The following is a 23,343-nucleotide window of genomic DNA, read 5'->3' as shown; positions in this document are numbered from 1 at the left end:
ACACAAGTCGCAGCCACTCTCTTGGTGTGGGTCTGGAGGCCCAGTGAGGAATCCATCCAGACACCCACGTTTTTCACTGAAGCCTTAGAAACAGGCATCAGACCCAAAGAGGGAGGCCACCAGTGCTCGTTCCACAAGGCCGTATTCTTCCCCAACAGCAGAATCTCCATTTTACCGGCATTCAGCTGGAGACAGCTGTTGGTCATCCAGTGAGCAACTGCAGCTATTCCGTCCCTAAATCTTATAGCAGCGACAGATGGACTCTCAGAGAGTGTGACGATCAGCTGAGTATCATCAGCATATGATACCAGCGTCAAGCCCCACTCTCTGGCAATCGCTGCAAGTGGCTGCACATAAAGATTAAAAAGTGACGGTCTAAGTGCTGAGCCCTGGGGGACACCCTGACCGATATGGTGAGACTTGGACAGGAAAGGAGGGGCAATAACCCGAAAAGATCTGTCCTGGAGGAATGACCGGAACCATTCTAGAGCACGACCCCTAATACCAAATTCCTCCAGGCGGCAGAGCAGGATCCCGTGCGACACCGTGTCAAAGGCTGCGCTGAGATCAAGCAGGATCAGCGCTGCACTCTGACCGGCGTCGAGGATCTCTCGGAGGTATTCGGTAGTAGCCAACAATGCAGCTTCTGTGCTGTGGCCCGGTCTGAACCCATTTTGAGATGGGTCCAGGATGTCATTTTGGTGCACAAATTGTTCAAGCACAGAGTTGGCATGGGCTTCAGCGAGTTTAGCCACCCAAGGGAGAAGGGATATTGGCCTAAAATTCTCCGGTTTGGATGGATCTATAGTCGGTTTTTTATAATCGGGGAGACCCAAGCATCAGGAACTGTTGCCGTGGAAAAGATCTGAAAGAGACACGTTAGTTCCTTACCTTAGAATATCCCCAAGCGCCAGACTGGATCCGGAAAGTTTTGCGTAGCAGTACCCTTGCGCGTCGGTAGGCGTCGTCTGCGTCCGTCGTCGGCGTCGTGGGCGCCGTGATGACGTCGTCGGAGTACTTAGACGCCGCCTCCGCGTGCTGACGTCAGTTCTTCTTTTTTCCGCGCCAGCCAGCGCAGATCTGGAAAGAGCAGTTCCCTAGTCACTTTTTGACTAAACTTTTGTGATCTTTTGATCCATTTCGAAGTCTTCACGACTCCGACGGTGCCTTTAGGGATGCCCGGATTCAAGCATTGCGACGAGTGCGACCGTACCATGTCGGTCACGGATCCCCACCGCCTGTGCCTGATGTGTTTGGGCGTCGACCATGACGACGAGGCCTGCTCCGACTGTCGGGCCCTTTCGAGGAAGGCCAGGCGGGAGCGGTCCCGCAGGCGACTCTAAATCCGCCAGTCGGCCCCGCGCCGTGTGAGGTCCCGGTCCCGGTCCCACGGGAGGTCGAGGGACAGGTCGCGGGGACGGAGCCGTCACAGCTCCGGGAGTCGGCGTCACTCCTCCGGGTCCAAGTCAGGTAAGAAGCATAAGAAGTCGAAGAGACATCAACGCTCTTCAAACTCCCCCCGACGCTCGCGCGATGCGGCCGGGGGTTCGGGTGACACCGCCCACGCGGCTCCTCGGGAGTCGCGGGCGGAGCGTTCGGCCCCATACCCCCCGGTCCCTGGGCTGAACGCGACGGCGGAGGAGATAGAGCGTTTCCTCATGGCCATGAGGTCCCTTTCTCCTCCGACGGGTTCCGCGGCACCTTCAGGCCCAGCGAACCCGTCTGGGGGCCCTAGTGGGTCAGGGGCTACGACCCCGATGCCGTCGGGTGCTTCGGCCTCGACGCCGCCGGCGACTTCGGGCCCGGCGCTGCAGGGCCCCACGATCCCGACACCGCCGGTGCCCTCGGGCCCGGCGCCGCAGGGTACAGCGGCCTCGGCTTCGTCGGCGCCTTCGGGCCCGGCGCCGCAGAGCGCGGCTGGACCCTCCTCGGGCGATGGATCGTCACCGGTGGACCTTACGACCCCCCCCGGCGTCGGTCCGTGTGGTGTCCCCTCCGGCGCCGTCCTCGGGCGGCGCCGTCCCCGATGCCTCCTCTCAATCGGTTCCGACGCCGTGTGGAGATTTTAGTTTCTATGAACCGTCCTCATTCCATTACGACCCTGAATCTCAGGAGATGGGGGAAAAGGAGTATTGGGAGGGGTCTAAGGACCCTCTGGCAAGGGAGTGCCAGTCTAACATGGACTGGACAGGAGACCTTGGGGAGGCCAGTGGCCTGGACACCTCTCCAGACACTGGATTTGTCTCTCCTCCTACCGTGGCTTCGGAGGAGGGTGCTACTTATGGTGTGGTGTTGATGAGGGCTGCCAAGGCCTTGGGCCTTGAGCTCCCCGTCGCGGCGGTGAGGACTAACCTCCTCACTGAGGTCCTTAAGCCGCAGTCATGCTCCATGGAGCCTCTGCTGCCGTTTAATGAGGCCTTGACGGACGTTCTTTTGGGCACTTGGTCCAGGCCCGCTACAGGTTCGCCTGTAGATAGGAACGTGGCCAGACGCCACCGCCCGGCCCAGGGCGACCCATGTTTCCTGTCCACCCACCCCACCCCGAGAGTCTGGTTATCCAGGCCTCTAACTCCCAGAACGCCTTCCCGTCGGCCCCACCGGACAGGGAGTCCAAGAGGTACGAGAACTATGGCAAGAAGATCTTCTCGTCCCTTAGCTTGGGACTTGCGTCTTCCAACACCGCATGCCTCTTGGGCCGTTACACCCACTCTCTGTGGGAAACGGTGGCGGAAGTGCTGCCAGAGTGTCCGTTGGAGGTACGGGCCAAACTCGGCCAAGCCCTAGTGGAGGGCCGGGACGCAGCAAAGTATTCAATCAGGTGCGGACTGGATAATACTGACTCGCTGGGCAGAGCGATGGCTACGACTGTGGCGGTACGACGCCACGCCTGGCTGAGATCCGCCAAACTTTTCAGCAGACGTCCAAAATACACTCATGGACATGCCGTTCAATGGCCGTCGCCTCGTCGGCGACAAGGCAGACCACGCGCTTGAGCGCTTTAAGGACTCCAGGGCTACGGCCAAGTCCTTGGGCCTCTCGGCCCCGCGCCAGCAAATGGGTGTCTTTCGCTCCTTTCGTGGCCAAGGAAGGGGCGCCCCCACATGTGCCGCCAGCCACTCGCCGCAAACTGTCGTCCAGCACGGCGGCGGCCGTGGAAACCGCCGTGGAGGCGGTCGGGGAAACAAGCGGAGCCAGTCCACACCTGCCCCCGCAGTATCCGCCTCTAAACCCTCCTAGTCCGTGCTTTTCGGCCCATGTGACGCCAGTGGGAGGTAGGGTTCGCCATCACCACTATCACTGGCACACAGTCACTTCGGATAGGTGGGTGCTGCAGATCGTCCGAAGGGGCTACTCGCTCCCCTTCGAGACGACCCCTCAAGCCATGCCACCGCAACACCACCGCGTATCGGGGGATCACTTGCGGCTCCTGCAGGAGGAAGTTTCGGCCCTCTTGGCCAAGGGGCCATCGAGCGCGTTCCTGGGCCAGAAGTAGGACGTGGTTGTTACTCCCACTACTTCCTGGTACCCAAGAAGGGCAGAGGGGGCCTACGCCCTATCTTGGATCTGAGGAACGTCAACGGCTTCCTCCGGAAGGATAGGTTCAAAATGCTGACACTGGCTCAGGTCTTGGCTGCCCTAGACCCAGGAGACTGGATGGTAGCGTTGGACTTGCAGGACGCATATTTCCACATCCCCGTCCTGCCGGCCCACCGGCGTTACCTGCGGTTCACGGTAGGCCTCGAGCACTTTCAGTTTACCGTGCTCCCCTTCGGCCTTACCAGCGCCCCACGGGTGTTCACGAAGGTGATGGCGGTGGTCGCAACTCATCTGCGCAGGTTAGGGGTGTAGGAGAGTAGGGTCTGCAATCCTATGATCACCCAGATTTTTTGCTTTTGTTTTACTGGTTTACGACTTTCATCTGGCTGTGGGCCTGCCAATCAGACCCACAGCCTAGCTGTTCTCTCACTAAATTGACATGTGTACCTTAGATGCATTATCCAATTGGTACTGGGCCACCTTATCAGACCCTGTAACTCAGGGCATAGGTGTACCCAGGGCCTACCAGGGGCTGAAGCATGTATTATGCCACCCCTGGATGGCCATCTAAATCTGACACAACTGGCTGCACGACAGCTGGAGCAAGGTGGTGTAATCACCCTTTGCTTTAGATATAGTATACCTATATCTAACCCTAAAAATGGTCACACAGATTCCTATCAGTCACTCCTATGGCAGGCCTTGACAATCCTGAAGGCAGAGTGCTTGGAATCGTGTGAGTGGCGCTCTGGCATGAGCTGAGCCCGTTTGCAGCTTGCGGAACCAAGTCCTAATAGCTGTTCCATGATAACGCATACCATATACTCTTAAGTGCATTATAATCCTCGCGGTTAAATGCTATCTTTGGTATTGCTTTATCAAAACATGTCGAGTAAGGTGTCATACGAATTGGAATACTAACCCCTCGCCAATTCTGGCGACGGGGTTAGCATTCCACCCTTCTAGAGGGACACGACATGTATGTAACTGTGAACCCCGGTTAAAGTTAACTCAAGCCTCAGCTCCACAAAATGGATGCTGCCACCACAGACACGAGTCTGACCTCCTGCTGCTGGGAGTCCTTCCAGCGAGGAGAGCTTGGACAAAGGGTTTCCTGTCAGGGGTGGTGCTAGCACCATCCCAGACAGGGTTTTGTGTATCCTGGGTAGGCAGGGCTTTACAGGAAGGTGACTGCAAGTGGCACCACGGTGCTCACTACGCATCTGCCGGCTAGAACCAGTTCCAGGGGCACACCAGCCCCTGGCCTGGGGAAAGTCCGGCATGGGGGAGGGGTGTAACCACCCCCCTTCCTGGTCCCACCCCTAGGGCAGGACCTAGTCGCTTACCCACCCCTTTCTTTAGGATAAAGGCAGGAGCGGGGACCCTTCCAAATTAGATCATCTTTGAATCAAGAAACTACTTTCTACGAAAGGAACTCTCAACTTCTTCTCAAGATTTCTCCCTTGTGACTAAGGAGTAGTCACCCTGCATCCGCAGGCACCATCTAAGAACTCTGCGGTTTGCTGCACGTCCTTCCTCCGGAATCCGACTGACCAGCTCGACGAGACCCGGCTACCCTGGCACCTCTGACCTCTACCTACCTCTACAGCTAAGCTGAGAACCGTAGGTGCGACGAGACCTCGAGGGACCCGCCATCATCAGAACTGCACGACTTCTATCCAGCACGACCGCCGAGGGATCCTCTGGTGAGTGCTTTGGGGTCCGAGAAGCCCCGACCCTGAGCAGCTCCTGCACCAAAGTCCAGCCCCCCAGCATCTCCACGATCTGCGTGGGGCCCTTCTGCTTTTTGCTGCTCACCACGTTGTCTGGCTACTAGCCCGCTGGCTTGTGGCCTTCCCGACGACGATCAACGACGACAACACTGCTGGTCTGGTTGCTCCAGACTGGCCCTTGCTCCCTTCCAAAAGAGGAGCACCCCGGACCCTCCTGGTCCACTCCAGACGCCATTTTAGGTCCACCGCGTGGGCTTGAATTTGCCAAGACTTGTTGCCCCAATCCTGGGTCCAGCGACGTTGACAGCATCAACCATCGTGGGACAGCTCGCACCTCCATCCTGGTCGCCGACAACGCCTCCTGGTCCGTGAGACTGCAGAGCCCAGCGTCGCCCACTCACCTGGTCGAGGTGACTACCATCCGGTGCCCTCCTGGTGCCATCTGATCACTGGCTAGTGGTCAAGAACTTGGTCCCCTCTGCTTTCAGGTGTCATCCATCTTCGATCCAGGCTTGGATCATTCGAACAATCTTCACTGGTCGCCTGCCAGCAACTCTTTCTTCAGGCTCCTGGTTCGTCAACGAGGATTCCTGACGTCTTTTCAGACCTATGCAGCCGCAGCCCCTGGGCTAGGTAACTTCGGCATTTCGGTGCCCCAGCATAGCCTCACTATCTAAGGGTCCAGATCCACTGTCGTTTTCGACCTACCTTATCGGGTTCGCCCGAGAACACTAACTTTGCTTTTACTAGCTCCCATAGACTTTGTCCCGCATCCCGCGTGAGAGTGCACACTCTGCACCCGAGTCCCCTAGGCCTCCTACTAGTAATCTGAAGGTTCAGTAACGTAGTCCTAGCGATTCCAAAGCCTATTAGTACAGTACTTACCTGCTAGTAATTTCGCATTCCACTTCCATAGTATATGGTTTTTCGTGCCCCTCGGGCATTTGTGTAAATTGTGCAACTTGAAGTATTTTTGTAAGAGTTTTGTTGTGTGCTTAGTACCCTGTCCTCATAAAAAGTACAGGGCTGTTGTGATCCAAATAAATACACTGTTTATTTTCATAACACTTGTGTGGTGTCCTTTCACTTGGTGTTCAAGGGGTATATGTGATGGTATAACAGCTGGCTTAACACGCCCTCTAGAGTTTAGCCCGAAGACTGCTCGTATCCACGCTACTAGGATAGCTGGTCTATAAGGTTGACTTACAACCAATCCCCATAAGGGTTGTTTGGACTGATACAAAGTGCTCACTAGAATAGTGAACATTATATATCAGGCCAACTTCTCACAAGGGGTCTCAGTCTTCCCCTACCTAGACGACTGGTTGTTGAAGGCGGGCTCGCCCCAGACAGTCGTCAGCCACCTCCAGACTATGGCAGATCTCCTGCACCTGCTGGGATTTTCCATCAATGTGCCAAAGTCACACCTGTGCCCCTCTCAGAAGCTCCTTTTCATCGGAGCGGTTCTCGACTCGGCGCAGTTTCGGGTTTACCCGCCCGAACAGCGGGTTCGGGATATACAGGCTCTGATTCCGATCTTCGGGCTGTTATCCCGGGTTTCGGTCAGGTTGACGCTGCGGCTTCTGGGGCTGATGGCCTCCTGCATCCTTCTGGTGCATCACGCACGGTGGCGGATGCGGGCTCTGCAGTGGAACTTGAAGTTTCAGTGGGCCCAGCACCGGGGCAACCTGTCCGACCATGTCCTGATCTCGGAGGGCACTGCGAGACAGCTGCAGTGGTGGCTCACGGACCGCGATTGGGTCAACGGCAGATCCCTCTCCCTTCCCCAACCGGAGCACGTAGTTGTGACGGACGCGTCCCTCCATGGCTGGGGAGGCCACTTGGGAGAGGCGGAGAGCAGAGTACTCTGGTCTCCGGCAGAGTCCCGGCTCCATATCAATCTGTTGGAGCTGCGGGCGATTCGTCTGGCACTGAAAGCATTCCTCCCGTCTGTCCGAGGGAGTGCAGTGCAGGTGTTCACGGACAACACCACCGCCATGTGGTACTGCAACAAACAGGGCGGGGTGGGGTCGTGGACCCTTTGCCAGGAGGCTCTGCGTCTCTGGCAATGGCTGGAACATCAGGGCGTGACTCTGGTGGTTCAACACCTGGCAGGTTCTCTGAACGCCAGGGCGGACGAACTCGGCCGTCGGTGCTCGATGGATCACGAATGGCGTCTGAACTCGGACGTGGCGCAAGGCCTCTTTCTGCGATGGGGAGAGCCTTGGTTAGATCTATTTGCCACCGAAGAGAACGCGCAATGTCATCAGTTCTGCGCGTTGGAATTTCCAAGGCGGCACTCGCTCGGAGACGCTTTTCATCGCGAGTGGAGCTGCGGTCTGTTGTACGCCTTTCGGCCTATACCTCTTCTGCCCAGAGTGCTGAAGAAGATCAAGCGCGACCGAGCACAAGTCATCCTTGTGGCTCCGGACTGGGCACGAAGGTACTGGTATCCCGAGCTACTCAGTATGTCAGTCAATCCCCCGGTTCGTCTGCCTCTTCAGGAGGACCTTCTGTCGCAGCAGCAGGGGACGGTCCTCCACCCGAACCTGTCCAGTCTCCACCTCCATGCTTGGAAATTGAGCGGCGACAGTTGAGGCCATTTGACTTGCCTCCTGAAGTTTGCAACATCATTCTAGCAGCCAGGCGTCCCTCCACAAAGACGGTATACGCCTGCAGGTGGAACAGATTTGTGGCATGGTGCACAGCAAAGGCTGTGGATCCCCTCAATGCCCCTCTCTCTGAGGTTCTTCTCTTCCTTCTTTCTCTTGCCCAGCAGGGCTCTGCTCTGGGCACTATCAAGGGCTATCTTTCGGCTCTTTCAGCCTTTCTAAGGCTGCCTGACCAACCTTCTTTGTTCAAGTCCCCTATCGTAAATCGATTCCTGAAGGGCATCACTCATACTTTTCCTCCTGTTTCATTCGTGATGCCTCAGTGGGACTTGAACCTGGTTCTAACATTTCTGATGTGCGCTCCCTTTGAGCCACTTCACAACTGTCCTCTTCGCCTTCTTTCTTTGAAGACTGCCTTCCTGGTAGCCATCACCTCTGCCAGGAGAGTGAGTGAGCTCCACGCTCTCTCTTGTAAGCCTCCTTTCCTTTCAGTCCATCCGGACAAGGTTGTTTTAAGGACTAGGCCCTCCTTCTTGCCTAAGGTGGTCACGGCCTTCCACATTAGGCAGTCCATCACATTGTATACAAGAAATCAAGCGTGACCGCTTGCCCTCTGCGCACTGTTGCGATTCCACAATGGGAAAATGTTTACTACATTCATCAGGTTCTAATACGCATATGACATGTTATGTATGAAAAAACACTGCAATTATTTAGTGTTTATCAACTTCAAATCTTTACTGACATTTCTTATTTTGGCCACATAATGTACACTTGATGTACATAAATACAATTAATACATTGATGATCTTGAAACACTTTCTTTCAACATAAATGTTAATATTACAACAAAATGTTCATAGTTTATCCTGCCCAATGCAGCCCGAAATGCATTGGGCAGGATAAACTATGAACATTTTGTTGTAATAACATTTATGTTGAAAGAAAGTGTTTCAAGATCATCAATGTATTAATTGTATTTATGTACATCAAGTGTACATTATGTGGCCAAAATAAGAAATGTCAGTAAAGATTTGAAGTTGATAAACACTAAATAATTGCAGTGTTTTTTCATACATAACATGTCATATGCGTATTAGAACCTGATGAATGTAGTAAACATTTTCCCATTGTGGAATCGCAACAGTGCGCAGAGGGCAAGCGGTCACGCTTGATTTCTTGTATATCTATTTCATTGATGCAGCTAGGACACAGCATCTCCTTCTGCAGCACGCGTAGTAGATTGTGTTTAAAAGAATATTTTTGAGTATTGTTTAAATTTAGGAGTGCCTTTCCCATTACTAATCGTTAGTCCATCACATTGCCCACCTTCTTTCCGCCTCCGCACCCCTCGAGAGAGGAGGAGAGGCTCCACAGTCTGGACCCAAAACGTGCGCTCTCGTTCTATCAGGATCGCACACGCCAGTTCCGGGTGGATGATCAACTCTTTGTTGGGTAGGCGGGCGCTAAGAAAGGGAAAGCGGTGCACAAACGGGCCATCTCTCGATGGATTATCATGTGCATCCAGGCGTGTTACTCCTTGGCTAAGAAGGAACCCCCTGTTGGGCTAAGGGCTCATTCCACTCGAGCCACGGCCACTACAACTGCCTTGGGCCGAGGTGTGCCCTTGCAGGACATTTGCCAGGCAGCTACGTGGGCCTCGCTGCACACGTTTGCAAGGCACTACTGCCTGGACAGTCAAGTCCGGAGGGACGGCTACTTCGGCCATTCCGTTCTCCAGGACTTTCTGGTGTAAATATTGGTTCGCAGACCCACCACCACGGGGTTGGTATTGCTGGGGTATCTATTCTAAGGTAAGGAATCTATCACTAACGTGTCTCTTTCAGATGCACAAGTTACTACTTGTGTAACGATATATCTGTAAGAGACATTAGTTAGTGATAGATTCCTTACCGGCCCACCCATCCTCCCCGTTCTGCGAACCGATATCTAGGGTTAAGGTCATCCCCTTTCAGGGCCCTAGTTTCTTGGCACCAGTGTCGGTTTTTGTCATGGCTCTGCGCTTCTGGCGCGGAAAAGCTGTGGCTAAGAACTGACGTCAGCACGCGGAGGCGGCGTCTAAGTACTCCGACGATGTCATCACGGCGCCCACGACGCCGACGACGGACGCGGAGCCGCAGACGACGCCTACCGACGCGCAAGGGTACTGCTACGCAAAACTTTCCGGATCCAGTCTGACGCCTGGGGATATTCTAAGGTAAGGAATCTATCACTAACTAATGTCTCTTACAGATATATCGTTACACAAGTAGTAACTTGTGCGACAGGTTAAGAAGAGATCTAGGGGGTAACCGAAAAAAAAATTAAAAAATTCCGGCCGGTCCGACTCCGGCCGGTCGAGGCCTTTTCGGAGGTCGCCGGCTCGACTTGGACGGTCGAGGCCTTTTCGGAGGTCGCCAATGTCGGCTCAACGTCGCCTCGACCCCGTTCGGGAGGATGTGGTCCCAGTGGATTACCCACCCCCTGAGTACTAATCCTTTTTCTGAGCCTCTGTTAGGTGGCCCGATTAGCTTGTGTCCGTCACATACTGATGACTTGCTGTCACTGCCTCGCGGGGCCACGGAGGCTAGTGGGACGTTTGTCAGGGCTGCAGACATTTTGAGGATGCAGCCACCCTCAGTTTATAGAGCTTCGGAGCCTTTGCTGGATCTTCTTCACCAGGGCGCGGGGTGACATGGAGCCATTGTTGCCATTTGCAGAGTCATTATTTGACGTCCTTCTCAGGACGTGGGTGAGGCCCTCTTCGGGGGCACCTAGTGGATCGTGCTGTGGCACATCACCGATGACGCTGCCTCTTTGACCCTCCATCCTGGGACTGGAGGACTTGTGCTTCAGGCAGCTTTTTCTATCACTCCTGTTCCGTTGCGTCCTCCCACTCGGGAGTCTCGGTAATTGGAGTCATGTGGCCGCGATGTGTTTGCATCCGCCAGCTTGGGACTGTCGAACGGCTCCTCCCCTCCTTGCCGGAGAGCTCTCGTGCCAATCTGGCCCGCCTAATCTGTGATGGCCTTGATGTTGCACAATTTTCGATTCGGTCTGCCATGGACACCACTGACACAGTGGGTCGTGCGATGGCCAGGTCGATTGTCATATGCCGCCATGTGTGGTTGCGCGATGATGTTTTCCCAGAGCATGTTCAGAAGCAGCTAAGAGATCTTCCATTTGATGGGGTCACTCTTTTTGACACCCATGCTGATTCGGCGGTCAGGCGCCTCCTGTCTATGTTTGATTGTCTTTGCAAGTTTTAATCCTTGTAGAGGATTTTTGGTTTTGTGACGGTGCCGTCACTTTCTTTTCCGTTACCTGTTGTGGGATACAGATGTTCTGGGTTGTGTGGCTGTTCAGCCGTGTTATTTCCTTATTCTGGTACAGCTGGTTAAGCTGTGTTTACCTTTCTTTTTAGCCTCTGCCGATGAGCTTGTCTCAAGAGGGACTCTTCTTTTGTAGGGTTGTGCCTTACCCTATGTGGGGTATTTGTTGGCTGTTATATTTCTACTCTTCCTTACCCAGGAACTTTTGCCGCAGGTTGACTCTTCCTACTGTTGTAGGATGTCTCCTCTGGTGAGATCCATGGGGTTGGTTTCTCTCGGGGGGTTACAATTGGTTGTCTACAGTTGGTCCGTAATACATCCCCGCCTCCGTAGGGGTGTCCTTCCCTGCTGTTTCGTTGGGGTTTTGTCATGCCTGTTTTTTCCTGGCGTGTTCTTGCAGCATCGCTGTGCCCGTCTTGCCTGTCTATAGGTGGACATGCTCCCCTGGGGGGGCAGGTTCCCCTGTTCTATTCCGGAAGTCTCTTCTGTATTCTGTGAATACTTGCCGAATTGGTGCATACAGGTTGTGCTATACGTCTTTTCTTGTGGCTCAAGCACTGTCTGGGTTCTTGCCAAAGGCAAGAGGAGTCGCCGCCGGCTCTGTCTCGGCTGTGTTGCCTCCTACCCCACTTCCCTAGCACGCACGGTCTCCGGTCTCTCGCTTCTTGCAGGACAGGGTGTCCGGTTTGTCCGTTCCTGCCCTGTGCATATTTCTTAGTTCTTCAAGAAGTGGCTCTTGTCTATGACTTTCTGCCACAGGATCTGTGCTCCACCCTAGCGGTTTCTCGAGGTGTGGGCTCTTACATTTGTAGCACTGGTGATGAGCTCCACACCAGCTGTTTTTTCTGAGTGCGAGTTCTTACTCCCATTCTGGCACAGTTTCTTCTTTAGGTAGCATTGCTGTGTTTGTATTCTTCTCGACATTCTCCTTTTTGGTAGATGGTGTCTGTCTTTGGCGGTGTATGTTTTTTGGCGACAGGTTTCTGTCTGTGCCTACTCTCAATCCTTTATTGGCAGTATCGTGGTCTGTTTCTGCCTGCCTCACGGGAGACCAGGCTTCTTCCCCCTCGGGGAAATTTTATTTTTTCTACATTCTGTGCCTGTTATGCCGCACCCCGGTACATTTGTACTGATTGAGCGACTCCCCTGTTTAGGGTTTCGTCACATCACGTATGTGTGTCAACATTCCTGTCTCTTTGTGTATATGTCGTAGGTTCTACACACCACAGGGGTGCTCGCACACTAGGTTCTTTTTGCCCTAGTACAGGCCTTCTTGCTCACTCTCTCCATCGGGATAAAGTCCTCTATGTGTTCCTGACTTTGCAGGATATCCCCTCACAGTGGTACCTTTTGGTACATTTGGCAGCATGCCTACCTACTGAGCTTTTGCTCAATGGTGGCTCTTTGGTCTCTGTTGGCACTAGACTCTGGGTTTGGCCCTGCCACTGTCGTCACATGTCCTAGGAGGGTACACATTTGATGTGCGTTTTTACTTACACACACCGGCCTCCTGGTGCGGCTCATGTTCTTGGCCCGATAGTCTTCGGACTTTCCTCTGTTTCATTTCGGCATCCACTGTGGTGTTTGTTCAGGCAGTATGCTCTATTGTTGTCATGTTGTTTTGCCCCTTAGGGGCTTCGTTCCTCATGAATCATTGGGCCCAGTGCTGGGATCCTTCTTTGAAGGAGTCACTGCATTGTTTCTTACGTTAGCACCAAACTTTTCTAGTTCTGTATTTCCTTTTGTCTGTGTCTTGGCAAGAGAGGTCTCACACTGTCCATTGTCGGATTTTGGTTTCTTTGCCGTCCTCTGAAAATGTCCCTGACAGAGTTTCCTGGGTATGATGTCAGTTGCCCTGGCATTGCGGTTCCCACCGTGTTTCGTCAGCTTTTTGACAAATATGTTCTCTTGGAACTTGGTGGTTGTTTCAAATACCCTCCTCCTATGAGGTGTGGCTTTGGTATCTATTCCAAGTTAAGGAATCTCCGGCTAGATGTCTCAATCAGATGGAAGAGTTACCTACCTTCGGTAACAATATATCTGGTAGAGACACAGTCTAGCCGCAGATTCCTTAACGCCCACCTATCCTCCCTGCTCTGCGAAAGCCTTTTCATATGGTGTTTTTCCACCTAGTCCTCCCCCCCCCACGCCTTTTCTGGTGGCCTTGGTCTTCTGGAGGTGTGCTCTCGCACCTCACTCTGGGGTAGGGTGTGTTCTCCTGCGTGGGGCCTTCCGCCCTCCCCTCCGTTATAGTGTTTGGTTGGTGGCATGTTCTCGCACCTTCCTTTGGCACAGGGAGTGTTGTTTGGCTTTCAATCCCTTTGGCTCTCCACTCCGTCCACGTTTTTAGGTGGTTAAGTTCTATACTTTTCACTGCCTTCTCATGTTGCTCCACCTTAGTTCTTCACTTGTGGAGTTATTCTGTTTTTTATTCCCACCCACCCCTGTGCCTTCTTCTTGCTATCGCAGTCGCTTGGGTTGGGTTCTCTTTGGTGCTACAGTCATTCAATCTCTGGAGGGTGTATGTAGTGAACGTTCTGGTGGTTGTTTACTTCTAGTCACTTGTCTTGCAACATGTTGCTTTGATATTGTGTTTCGTTTCATTTCCCTCCTGTGGTGACAAGCTGTGCCTGGCTTATCATATCTCTTGTGCTGCAGCTGTTACCCCCTCGTGGTGGGGCACGACTTGGCAATTTGTTGGGCCCTTGCTTGCAGCAAGTGCTCTGAGCTCCCATCAGTCCCTCCGAGTACTGGGTTCTTTTTCAACTTTCAATGGTTTCTCATTCCAAATGATTTGACTCATTTTCATGTTACTTATTGTTGTTGTTTTCAACGATTTTGCTCTTTTTTAACACCCAATGTTCCTATGCTATCGCAGTTTTTTGCATGGCTCCTCGTTGTGACGCGGAAAAGTTTCCTGTAGAAAATTGACGTCAGCACGCCGGGAGGGGCTTTTATGGCTCCATTGATGTCACTTCCGTGGACGATGTCAGGACGGAGCCGGGCGCCGCCGCCTCCCGGCGTGCAGGGGTATTGCTGGGGGAAAAAAGATTTTCCGGATCCAGTCTCAAGCCTGAGGAGATATTCTAAGGTAAGAAATCTGCTGCTGTGTCTCTACCAGATATATTGTTACAGAAGGTAAGTAACTCTTCCATTAGTCAAAGGTCTACAAATTAAAATCGAGTAGGAGCATTAGTGTATTTGGCGAGTGCATAATGAAATAAAATGTTGGCTCGAAATTGGGCAGAGAGTGTATGGTATCACGAACTCCTGAGCATCAGCATCGGTCCTCTGATCAGGCTGCCTCTTCCAAAGGATCTCTTGTCGCAACAACAGGGCAGGGTTCTACATCAAAACCTGTGCATACTCCACCGTCATGTTTGGAGATTAAGAGGCAACATTTGTTCTCCCTTCGGATGTCTGTGAAGTCATACTGCCAGCCTGGCATCCATCAACAAAGATCATATATGTGTGCCATTTGGACAGGTTTGTGCTTGTTGCACTAACAAGCATGTTGGTCCTCTTTCTGCACCATTATCAAGGTACTGTTTGTTTTATCGTAACCCGACACAGCTTGAGGGTGTCTTTCAAGCTTATCTGCTTGCTTACGGTTGCCGGATCAGCTGACCCTGTTTAGGTTACATGTGTGACTTTTTAAAATTATTTTTTTAAGGACTTGAGCAAGTTTCCCCCTAAATCCTTCATTATGCCCCAGTGGGACCTTAATTTGGTCTGAACCTTCCTAATGTGTTCACCATTCGAGCCCAAGCATAAATTCTCTCTATGTCTTGATGATCAAAATAGTCTTCTTGTGAACAATACATTTGCCCGGAGATTCAGAAAGCTACAGGTGCACTCTTCACCCCTGCCCCCCCCTACACCTACTTCTTCCCTCGCATATGGTTCTCCACATCCTTTCCTATTTTCTATTAAAGGTCATGACGCCCGTCTACATCGGCTGAAGCATCATGCACCAGGTGGATGATCAACTTCTCATTGAGTTTGCTGGAGCAAAGAAAGAGAAAGCTGTGCAGAAGCAGACCATCTCCAAAGGGATTGTGCCCTTCATTAAGATCTACTTCGCAATAGCCAAGAAGCAGGTCCCTGAGGGTCTGCAAGCTAACTCCACCAGAGCTAAGACTGCAACCACTGCATGAGCTCATGAGTCCATGTCCTGGACATCTGTCAGGCTGCAAACTGGGTATCTGTGCACAGATTTACAGAACGCTACTACCTTGACAGTCAGGTCTGTCGTGACGGGTACTTTGCCCATTTGGTCCTCCAGGACTTTTTTGGCTGAGCCTGTTCGCAGAACCACCTCTGAGGAGGTATTGCTTGGGTATCTTTTCTAAGGTAAGGAATCAGGAATCGAAAGTCTCTATCAGATGAGCAATTTATTAACAATTGGTGACGCTGTATCTGGTAGAGAGACTATCTGGCTGCAGATTGCATACCAACCCTTGCAACCTCCCCGTTCTGCAAACTGTTTTTTCTACTTAGAAAGATCCTTGTAGGTCCTTATTATCTTGACACTGGTCCATCAGCTTTCTGGCATGGCTCCGTACTTCTGGCATGGAAATGTCACTAAAATAATCTGATGTCAGCACCCTGGGGTGGCTCCTATATAGACTTCACATAACACTTCCAGCGTAGAGGACACAGATGTGAAGCCGATCAACGCCACCTATCAGTGAGCAAAGGTACTGCTCCAGATTTTTGGATTGATTGACACACAGGAAATATTCTAAGGTAAGGAGTCAGTGGCTAAATGGAGTCTCAACCAGATATGGTGTTACCCAAGGTAAGTAACCAGTTCGTTGTCACTTTTCAATCCATCGTAACACATGTTCCATTAGCACAAGATATTGTGTTAAAACAAAATGCAAGCTTGAGATGCGCCAATAAAACATTTTTTGTTTTTGTTTTTTAGAGTCGTTTCCCAGAGCCGTCTATATTTTTGTATGAAGCTGATAATGAGCTTGTTCATCTGCCATTGATAAAAAAAGGATTAGCAGAGTTAGATGACTAATGTAAGTATTATACTTTTAAACGGTGATAATTATTTTCTACAATGCTGCTACTTGAACCTTAGTATTCTATACTTACCCCATACACCTCAGGCATTTAAAGTACAGTCTTGTACATCTGCATTGCAAGTTCCTGCAAAGAAAACGGAATCTGCAACCGGGTATGTGATGTAACAGCCAGAGCTGCCGGCTTTGGAACTGAGGGGCCAGGTTTAGGCCCTGGTGTAAGCTCAACATCCTGTGATTCTGGGCAAATAACTTAAAATAATAAATACTAATAATAAATAATAATAATAATAAATAATAATAATAAATAATTATTCTGTCTTTGTGTAATGTAATCTGGTGCTCATGTAAAGAGCTCCAATGCTCTTGGTCAGAGTCTGCGCTATATAAAACTGCAAAAGTACATTAAAATACTTTGTGCCCATAGCAAATATGTTTTCCTCTAATATCATGGCCCTTTCCTGATTCTTCTTAGTGGATCACCTGCCACTTGGTAAGTACACAGGAAATTCCTACAAAAACCGTAAAGTCATAGCATCCACAATGGTTGCGCTCATACGTGCTTCAGTCAAAAAACATCCTGCACTCTTGCTTTCACGTTTGCATGCACTTACCTGTTCTTTCTGAGACAGAGATATATATTTAAATGTTTTAAGTATTTTATGTCATCAAGTGTTTTGCAAAAGTGTATAAAATGTGATACCAATAAGGCGCTCATTATGTTGAAAAAGCCCAGCTTGCGGCCAAAACCCGTTCATTGGCAAACCGCATTTGAAAAAATATGTACAAAGGTATTCCAGACTGCGTTGGTCCTGTTTTCTACCTCGAGAGCAGGTCTTGGAACTATGTGGATTTAAGTAGACTAACTCAGAAAAATGGACACGCCTCCTCGTTCTGGTGCACTGTTGCCGTCAGCCCAATTTAGAAAATTGTATACAGGTACTCGCCAGGGAGCCCCTCCAAGCAGGTGCAGTGACCTATAGCTATTGTCTTTGTCAATGCCATGTGGTGTAGTTACTAGGAATCCCCAGGACCTTTGCGTTTTGGATGGCCTAAACCGAGGGCTTGGTGTTCCAACTGTGTCCGGACACCCCCTCAGGATATGTCAGCCATTAGACAAGCTAGCTCTACAGTGCTACTACCACCCCCCCCCCCCTGTATCCTACAGGGGTGTAGGTAGTGTGAGAAGTTAGCCTGGCATATGATGTCCACTATTCTATTGGGCACCTTGCACCAGTCTAAACGACCCTTATTGAAGGTGGTTGTAAAGTCAACCTTATAGACAAGCTATACTAGTGGTAGCATGGACCAGCAGTCTTAGGCTAAAACTTCAGAGAGCATGTGAAGCAAGCTTTTTACCAATTATAATCCCTTGAATACCAAATGAAAGTACACCACACAAGGTATATATCAAATATATATGTATTTATTTCTTACACAACCCCTCTGCACTCTTTATGAGGTCAGAGATCGAAGTACATCACAAGTTACTCAATTAGCATACGATAAGTTTCACAAATACAGTTTTGCCCTAGGGGCCTCACAAACCATATACTAAGTAGGTGGTATAAGAACCACACCAGATATTGTGAATAGGCCTAGGGCCTACGGAATCCCGGGGGCTACACTAGACAACCAAGAGTTAGGAAGTAGGAGACCCATGGGAGACGCGTGCAATGTCTAAACACAGTCGCGAGTTACCATTGAGTTATAATGGAGAACGAAGAAGTTACAAAGTTACTGTTTAAGGGCACTTCCGGATGGACTATGACAAAACCCCTTTAAACTAGGACTCTTGGATAGTCAATACCCACGGGAGCACCGGAGTACTTGAGTTACCTCACCCAGGGAAGCCGGTGCATAGGTGTCTTTTCATATCTGAAAGAGACAGTTAGTGATAGATTCCTTACCTTAGAATATCCCCAGGCGTCAGACTGGATCCGGAAAGTTTTGCGTAACAGTACCCTTGCGCGTCGGTAGGCGTCGTCTGCGGCTCCGCGTCCGTCGTCGGCGTCGTGGGCGCCGTGATGACGTCGTCAGAGTACTTAGCCGCCGCCTCCGCTTGCTGACGTCAGTTCTTCTTTTTTCCGCGCCAGCCAGCGCAGATCTGGAAAGAGCAGTTCCCTAGTCACTTTTTGACTAAACTTTTGTGATCTTTTTTGATCCAATTCGAAGTCTTTACGACTCCGACGGTGCCGTTAGGGATGCCCGGCTTCAAGCATTGCGACGAGTGCGACCGTACCATGTCGGTCACGGATCCCCACCGCTTGTGCCTGATGTGTTTGGGCGTCGACCATGACGACGAGGCCTGCTCCGACTGTCGGGCCCTCTCGAGGAAGGCCAGGCGCGAGTGGTCCCACAGGCGACTCGAGATCCACCAGTCGGCCCCCCGCCGTGTGAGGTCCCGGTCCCACGGGAGGTCGAGGGACAGGTCGCGGGGACGGAGCCGTCACAGCTCCGGGAGTCGGCGCCACTCCTCCGGGTCCAAGTCGTCAGGTAAGAAGCATAAGAAGTCGAAGAGACATCATCGCTCTTCTGACTCCCCCCGACGCTCGCGCGATGCAGCCGGGGGTTCGGGTGACACCGCCCACGCAGCTCCTCGTGAGTCGCGGGCGCCGCGTTCGGCCCCATACCCCCCGGTCCCTGGGCTGAACACGACGCCGGAGGAGATCGAGCGCTTCCTCATGGCCATGAGGTCCCTTTCTCCTCCGACGGGTTCCGCGGCGCCTTCGGGCCCAGTGAACCCGTCTGGGGGCCCTAGTGGGTCGGGGGCTACGACCCCAACGCCGTCGGGTGCTTCGGCCTCGACGCCGCCGGCGCCATCGGGCCCGGCGCCACAGGGCTCCGCGATCCTGACGCCGCCGCTGCCCTCGGGCTCGGCGCCGCAGGGTACAGCGGCCCCGGCGTCGTCGGTGCCTTCGGGCCCGGCGCCGCAGGGCACCGCTGGGCCCTCGTCGGGCGATGGATCGTCTCCGGTGGACCTTACGACCCCCCACATTGGGCAGTCCATCACATTGCCCACCTTCTTTCCGCCTCCGCACCCCTCGAGAGAGGAGGAGAGGCTCCACCGTCTGGGCCCAAAACGTGCGCTCTCGTTTTATCTGGATCGCACACAACAGTTCCGGGTGGATGATCAACTCTTTGTTGGGTACGCGGGCGCTAAGAAAGGGAAAGCGGTGCACAAGAGGACCATTTCTCGATGGATTATCATGTGCATCCAGGCGTGTTACTCCTTGGATTAGAAGGAACCCCCTGTTGGGCTGAGGGCTCATTCCACTCGAGCCACGGCCACTACAACTGCCTTGGGCCGAGGTGTGCCCTTGCAGGACATTTGCCAGGCAGCTACGTGGGCTTCGTTGCACACGTTTGCAAGGCACTACTGCCTGGACAATCAAGTCCGGAGGGACGGCTACTTCGGCCGTTCCGTTCTCCAGGACTTTCTGGTGTAACTATTGGTTCGCAGACCCACCACCACGGGGATGGTATTGCTGGGGTATCTATTCTAAGGTAAGGAATCTATCACTAATGTGTCTCTTTCAGATGCACAAGTTACTACTTGTGTAACGATATATCTGTAAGAGACATTAGTTAGTGATAGATTCCTTACCGACCCACCCATCCTCCCAGTTCTGCGAACCGATATCTAGGGTTACGGTCATCCCCTTTCAGGGCCCTAGTTTCTTGGCACCAGTGTTGGTTTTTGTCATGGCTCTGCGCTTCTGGCGCGGAAAAGCTGTGGCTAAGAACTGACGTCAGCACGCGGAGGCGGCGTCTAAGTACTCCGACGACGTCATCACGGCGCCCACAACGCCGACGACGGACGCGGAGCCGCAGACGACGCCTACCGACGCGCAAGGGTACTGCTACGCAAAACTTTCCGGATCCAGTCTGACGCCTGGGGATATTCTAAGGTAAGGAATCTATCACTAACTAATGTCTCTTACAGATATATCCTTACACAAGTAGTAACTTGTGCATTGGGTTTCGTCAATGCTTTCAATGCAGATCTGCAAAAGAAGTGCTGCAGGCGGCCAGTGCAAGAGTGTCCGGGTGGATCCAAGAGTGGATCGAAGAAGTGAAGAACCTGAAAGCAGAGGGGACAGAGTCTGGGTCACTAGCCAGTGACCAGGAAGGAACCAGGCGATGTCGTGATGATCTCAGGTGAAGAGATGAAGCTTGTCTCTGCAGCCACGAGGACCAGGAGGCGTCGTCGTCAACCAGGAGCTGGATTCGAGCTGTCCCACAAAGGATCTAGTTGACTGCGGTGTCGGTATCCGGATTGGACCCAACAAGCCTTGGCAAACGCAATCGATGCAGGAAGTGAAGATTGGCTTCGAGTCTGACCAGCAAGGTCTGGGGAGCTTCTCCTTTGCAGGGAAGCTGGAGCAAGCCTGGAGCAACCAGGAAAGCAGTTTGGTTTCAAAGGTTTGTCTTCAGGGGGCTCACTAGCCAGCAGGCTAGCAACCGGGAAGACGCGTTGAGCTGAAATGCAAGAGCGGGCCCCAAGCGGCACTCATGGAGTGTGGAGGGCTGAGCTTCGGTGCAAAGTGCGCTCGGGTCTGGGGCTTCTCGTACCCCAATGCACAACTGCGAGGGTGCCTCAGTAGTTGCACTGTTAGCAAAATGCAGGATGTCCAGGGTGTCTGATCCCACGTCTCTCGTGTCCGCCACGGGTCTCGGCTTTGCTGTGGATGTGGTTCGTAGTCAGAGAAGTCTGAGAGTCCAGTTCTTGTGTCGCTGAGTCTTCGGGTTCCGGCGGGAGCGTTGACAAAGCAGAACGGCAAGTTACTGGCGGTGCCTGTTTGCACAGGGTGGTCACTCCTTGACCACAAGGGAGATGTCTTCAGTCTTCTAGTCAGAATAGAACGTTGAAGGTCCAAGAGTTTCGTATCAGAGTTTCATTCCAGGATAATCTTTAGACACAGCTCCTATCTTTATAACTAATTTTAGGGGCTGGATTACCTGCTAGGTCCCTCCTATGGGTGGACCTTGGAAGGGGGTGGTTACACCCCTTTCCCTTTGTCCAGTTTGGCGCCAAAGTAGGGCTGGAGTGCCCCAGCAGCTGGTTTGAACCGGGCTATGCATGGAGCACCTTGTGTGCCCCAGGCAGTATCTAGAAAAGCATCTTTCCATTCAACCCACCCTGCCCCAATACACTACAGGTTGTCTGGGGAGGTGCTAGCACCTCACTCGACAGGAAACTTATTGTCCAGGCCTCCCTTGCTGGAGTTTCCCCCAGCAGCAGGTCAGACTCGTGTCTGTGGCAGCAGCATCCATTTTGTGATGCTGAGGCTCTGTTTAACTTTAACCGGGTAAAGCAGGAACATGCATGTCTTTTCCCTCTAGAAGGGTGGAATGCTACCCCCGCCGCCAGAATTGGCGGGGGGGGGGGTAGTATTCCAAAGTGTTTGACACCTTACACGACATGTTTTGATAAAGCCAAACCAAAGTTAGCATTAAACGTGAGGATTATAATGCACTTAAGTGTATATGGTATGGCTTTATCATAGAACAGCTATAAGGAGATGGTTCCAAAATCTGCAGAGTGACTCAGCTCATGCTAGGGCACACTCTCACATAAAACCAAGCACACTGCCTCCAGGATTGTTAAGGTCTGCTATAGGAGTGACTTCTAGGGGATGTATGTCATTACATCGCATACTAATACCACGCATGCCATTACAACACGGGTATTAGTACGCAATGTCAATGACATCGCATGCCATAACATCGCATACTTTTACCACGAGTATGCTTATACCACGCATGCCATTAAAACGCAAAGGCATGCCTGGTAAAGCTATACTTGTCGTAAAAGTATGCAAGGTAAGTAACATTTCTATCCCTACACCTACACAACAGACTACTCCCACCCCTACACTGCCCCAAACCAAAAACACTGCCACACTACTACACTACCCACACTACTCCCACCCTTACACTACCCTAAACCACTACTACGCTACCCACACTACTCCCACCCCTAAACCCTAAAACACTACTACGCTACCCACACTACTCCCACCCCTACACTACCCTAAACCCTAAAACACTACTACGCTACCCACACTACCCCCACCCTTACACTACCCTAAGCCTAAAACACTAATACGCTACCCACACTACTCCCACCCCAACACTACCATAAAACACTACTACGCTACCCACAATACTCCCACCCCTACACTACCCTAAACCACTACTACGCTACCCACACTACTCCCACCCCTACACTACCCTAAACCACTACTACGCTACCCACACTACTCCCACCCCTGCACTACCCTAAACCCTAAAACACTACGATACCCACACTACTCCCACCCCTACACTAAACCCTAAAACACTACTACGCTACCCACACTACTCCCCCCCCCTACACTAACCTAAAACACTACGCTACCCACATTACTCCCACCCCTAAAACACTACTACGCTACCCACACTACTCCCACCCCTACACTACCCTAAACCCAAAAACACTACTACGCTACCCACACTACTCCCATCCCTACACTACCCTAAAACACTACTACACTACCCACACTACTCCCACCCCTACACTACCCTAAACCCTAAAACACTACTACGCTACCCACACTACCCCCACCCTTACACTACCCTAAACCATAAAACACTACTACGCTACCCACACTACTCCCACCCTTACACTACCCTAAACCACTACTACGCTACCCACACTACTCCCACCCCTACACTTGCCTAAACCCTAAAACACTACTACGCTACCCACACTACTCCCACCCCTACACTACCCTATACCCTAAAACACTACTACGCTACCCACACTACTCCCACCCCTACACTACCCTAAAACACTACGCTACCCACACTACTCCCACCCTTACACTACCCTAAACCCTAAAACACTACTACACTACAACACTACCCACACTACTCCCACCCCTACACTACCCACCCCTACACTACCCTAAACCCTAAAACACTACTACGCTACCCACACTACTCCCACCCCTACACTACCCTAAAACAATACTACGCTACCCACACTACTCCCACCCCTACACCACCCTAAACCATAAAACACTACGCTACCCACACTACTCCCACCCCT

At 52.0% G+C, this 23,343-nt stretch overlaps 1 protein-coding gene across 1 annotated transcript in view; it reads left to right on the top strand.

Moving 5' to 3' along the window:
• RNF17 (ring finger protein 17) overlaps positions 1 to 23,343 on the top strand; it is a 2,333,865-nt gene that overhangs the window by 2,295,834 nt on the left and 14,688 nt on the right. Inside the window, exon 39 of the mRNA XM_086933472.1 lies at positions 16,145 to 16,244. Coding sequence (XP_086789598.1) covers positions 16,145 to 16,243 — 99 coding nt within the window. The 3' untranslated portion in view covers position 16,244. The remainder of the gene's footprint in view (positions 1 to 16,144; positions 16,245 to 23,343) is intronic.

Source organism: Lissotriton vulgaris, chromosome 8 (assembly GCF_964263255.1).
Source record: "Lissotriton vulgaris chromosome 8, aLisVul1.2, whole genome shotgun sequence".
Lineage (NCBI taxonomy): Eukaryota > Metazoa > Chordata > Amphibia > Caudata > Salamandridae > Lissotriton > Lissotriton vulgaris.
The sequence above is the reverse complement of the archived record's forward strand: the minus strand, read 5'-3'. Positions and strand labels throughout refer to the sequence as shown.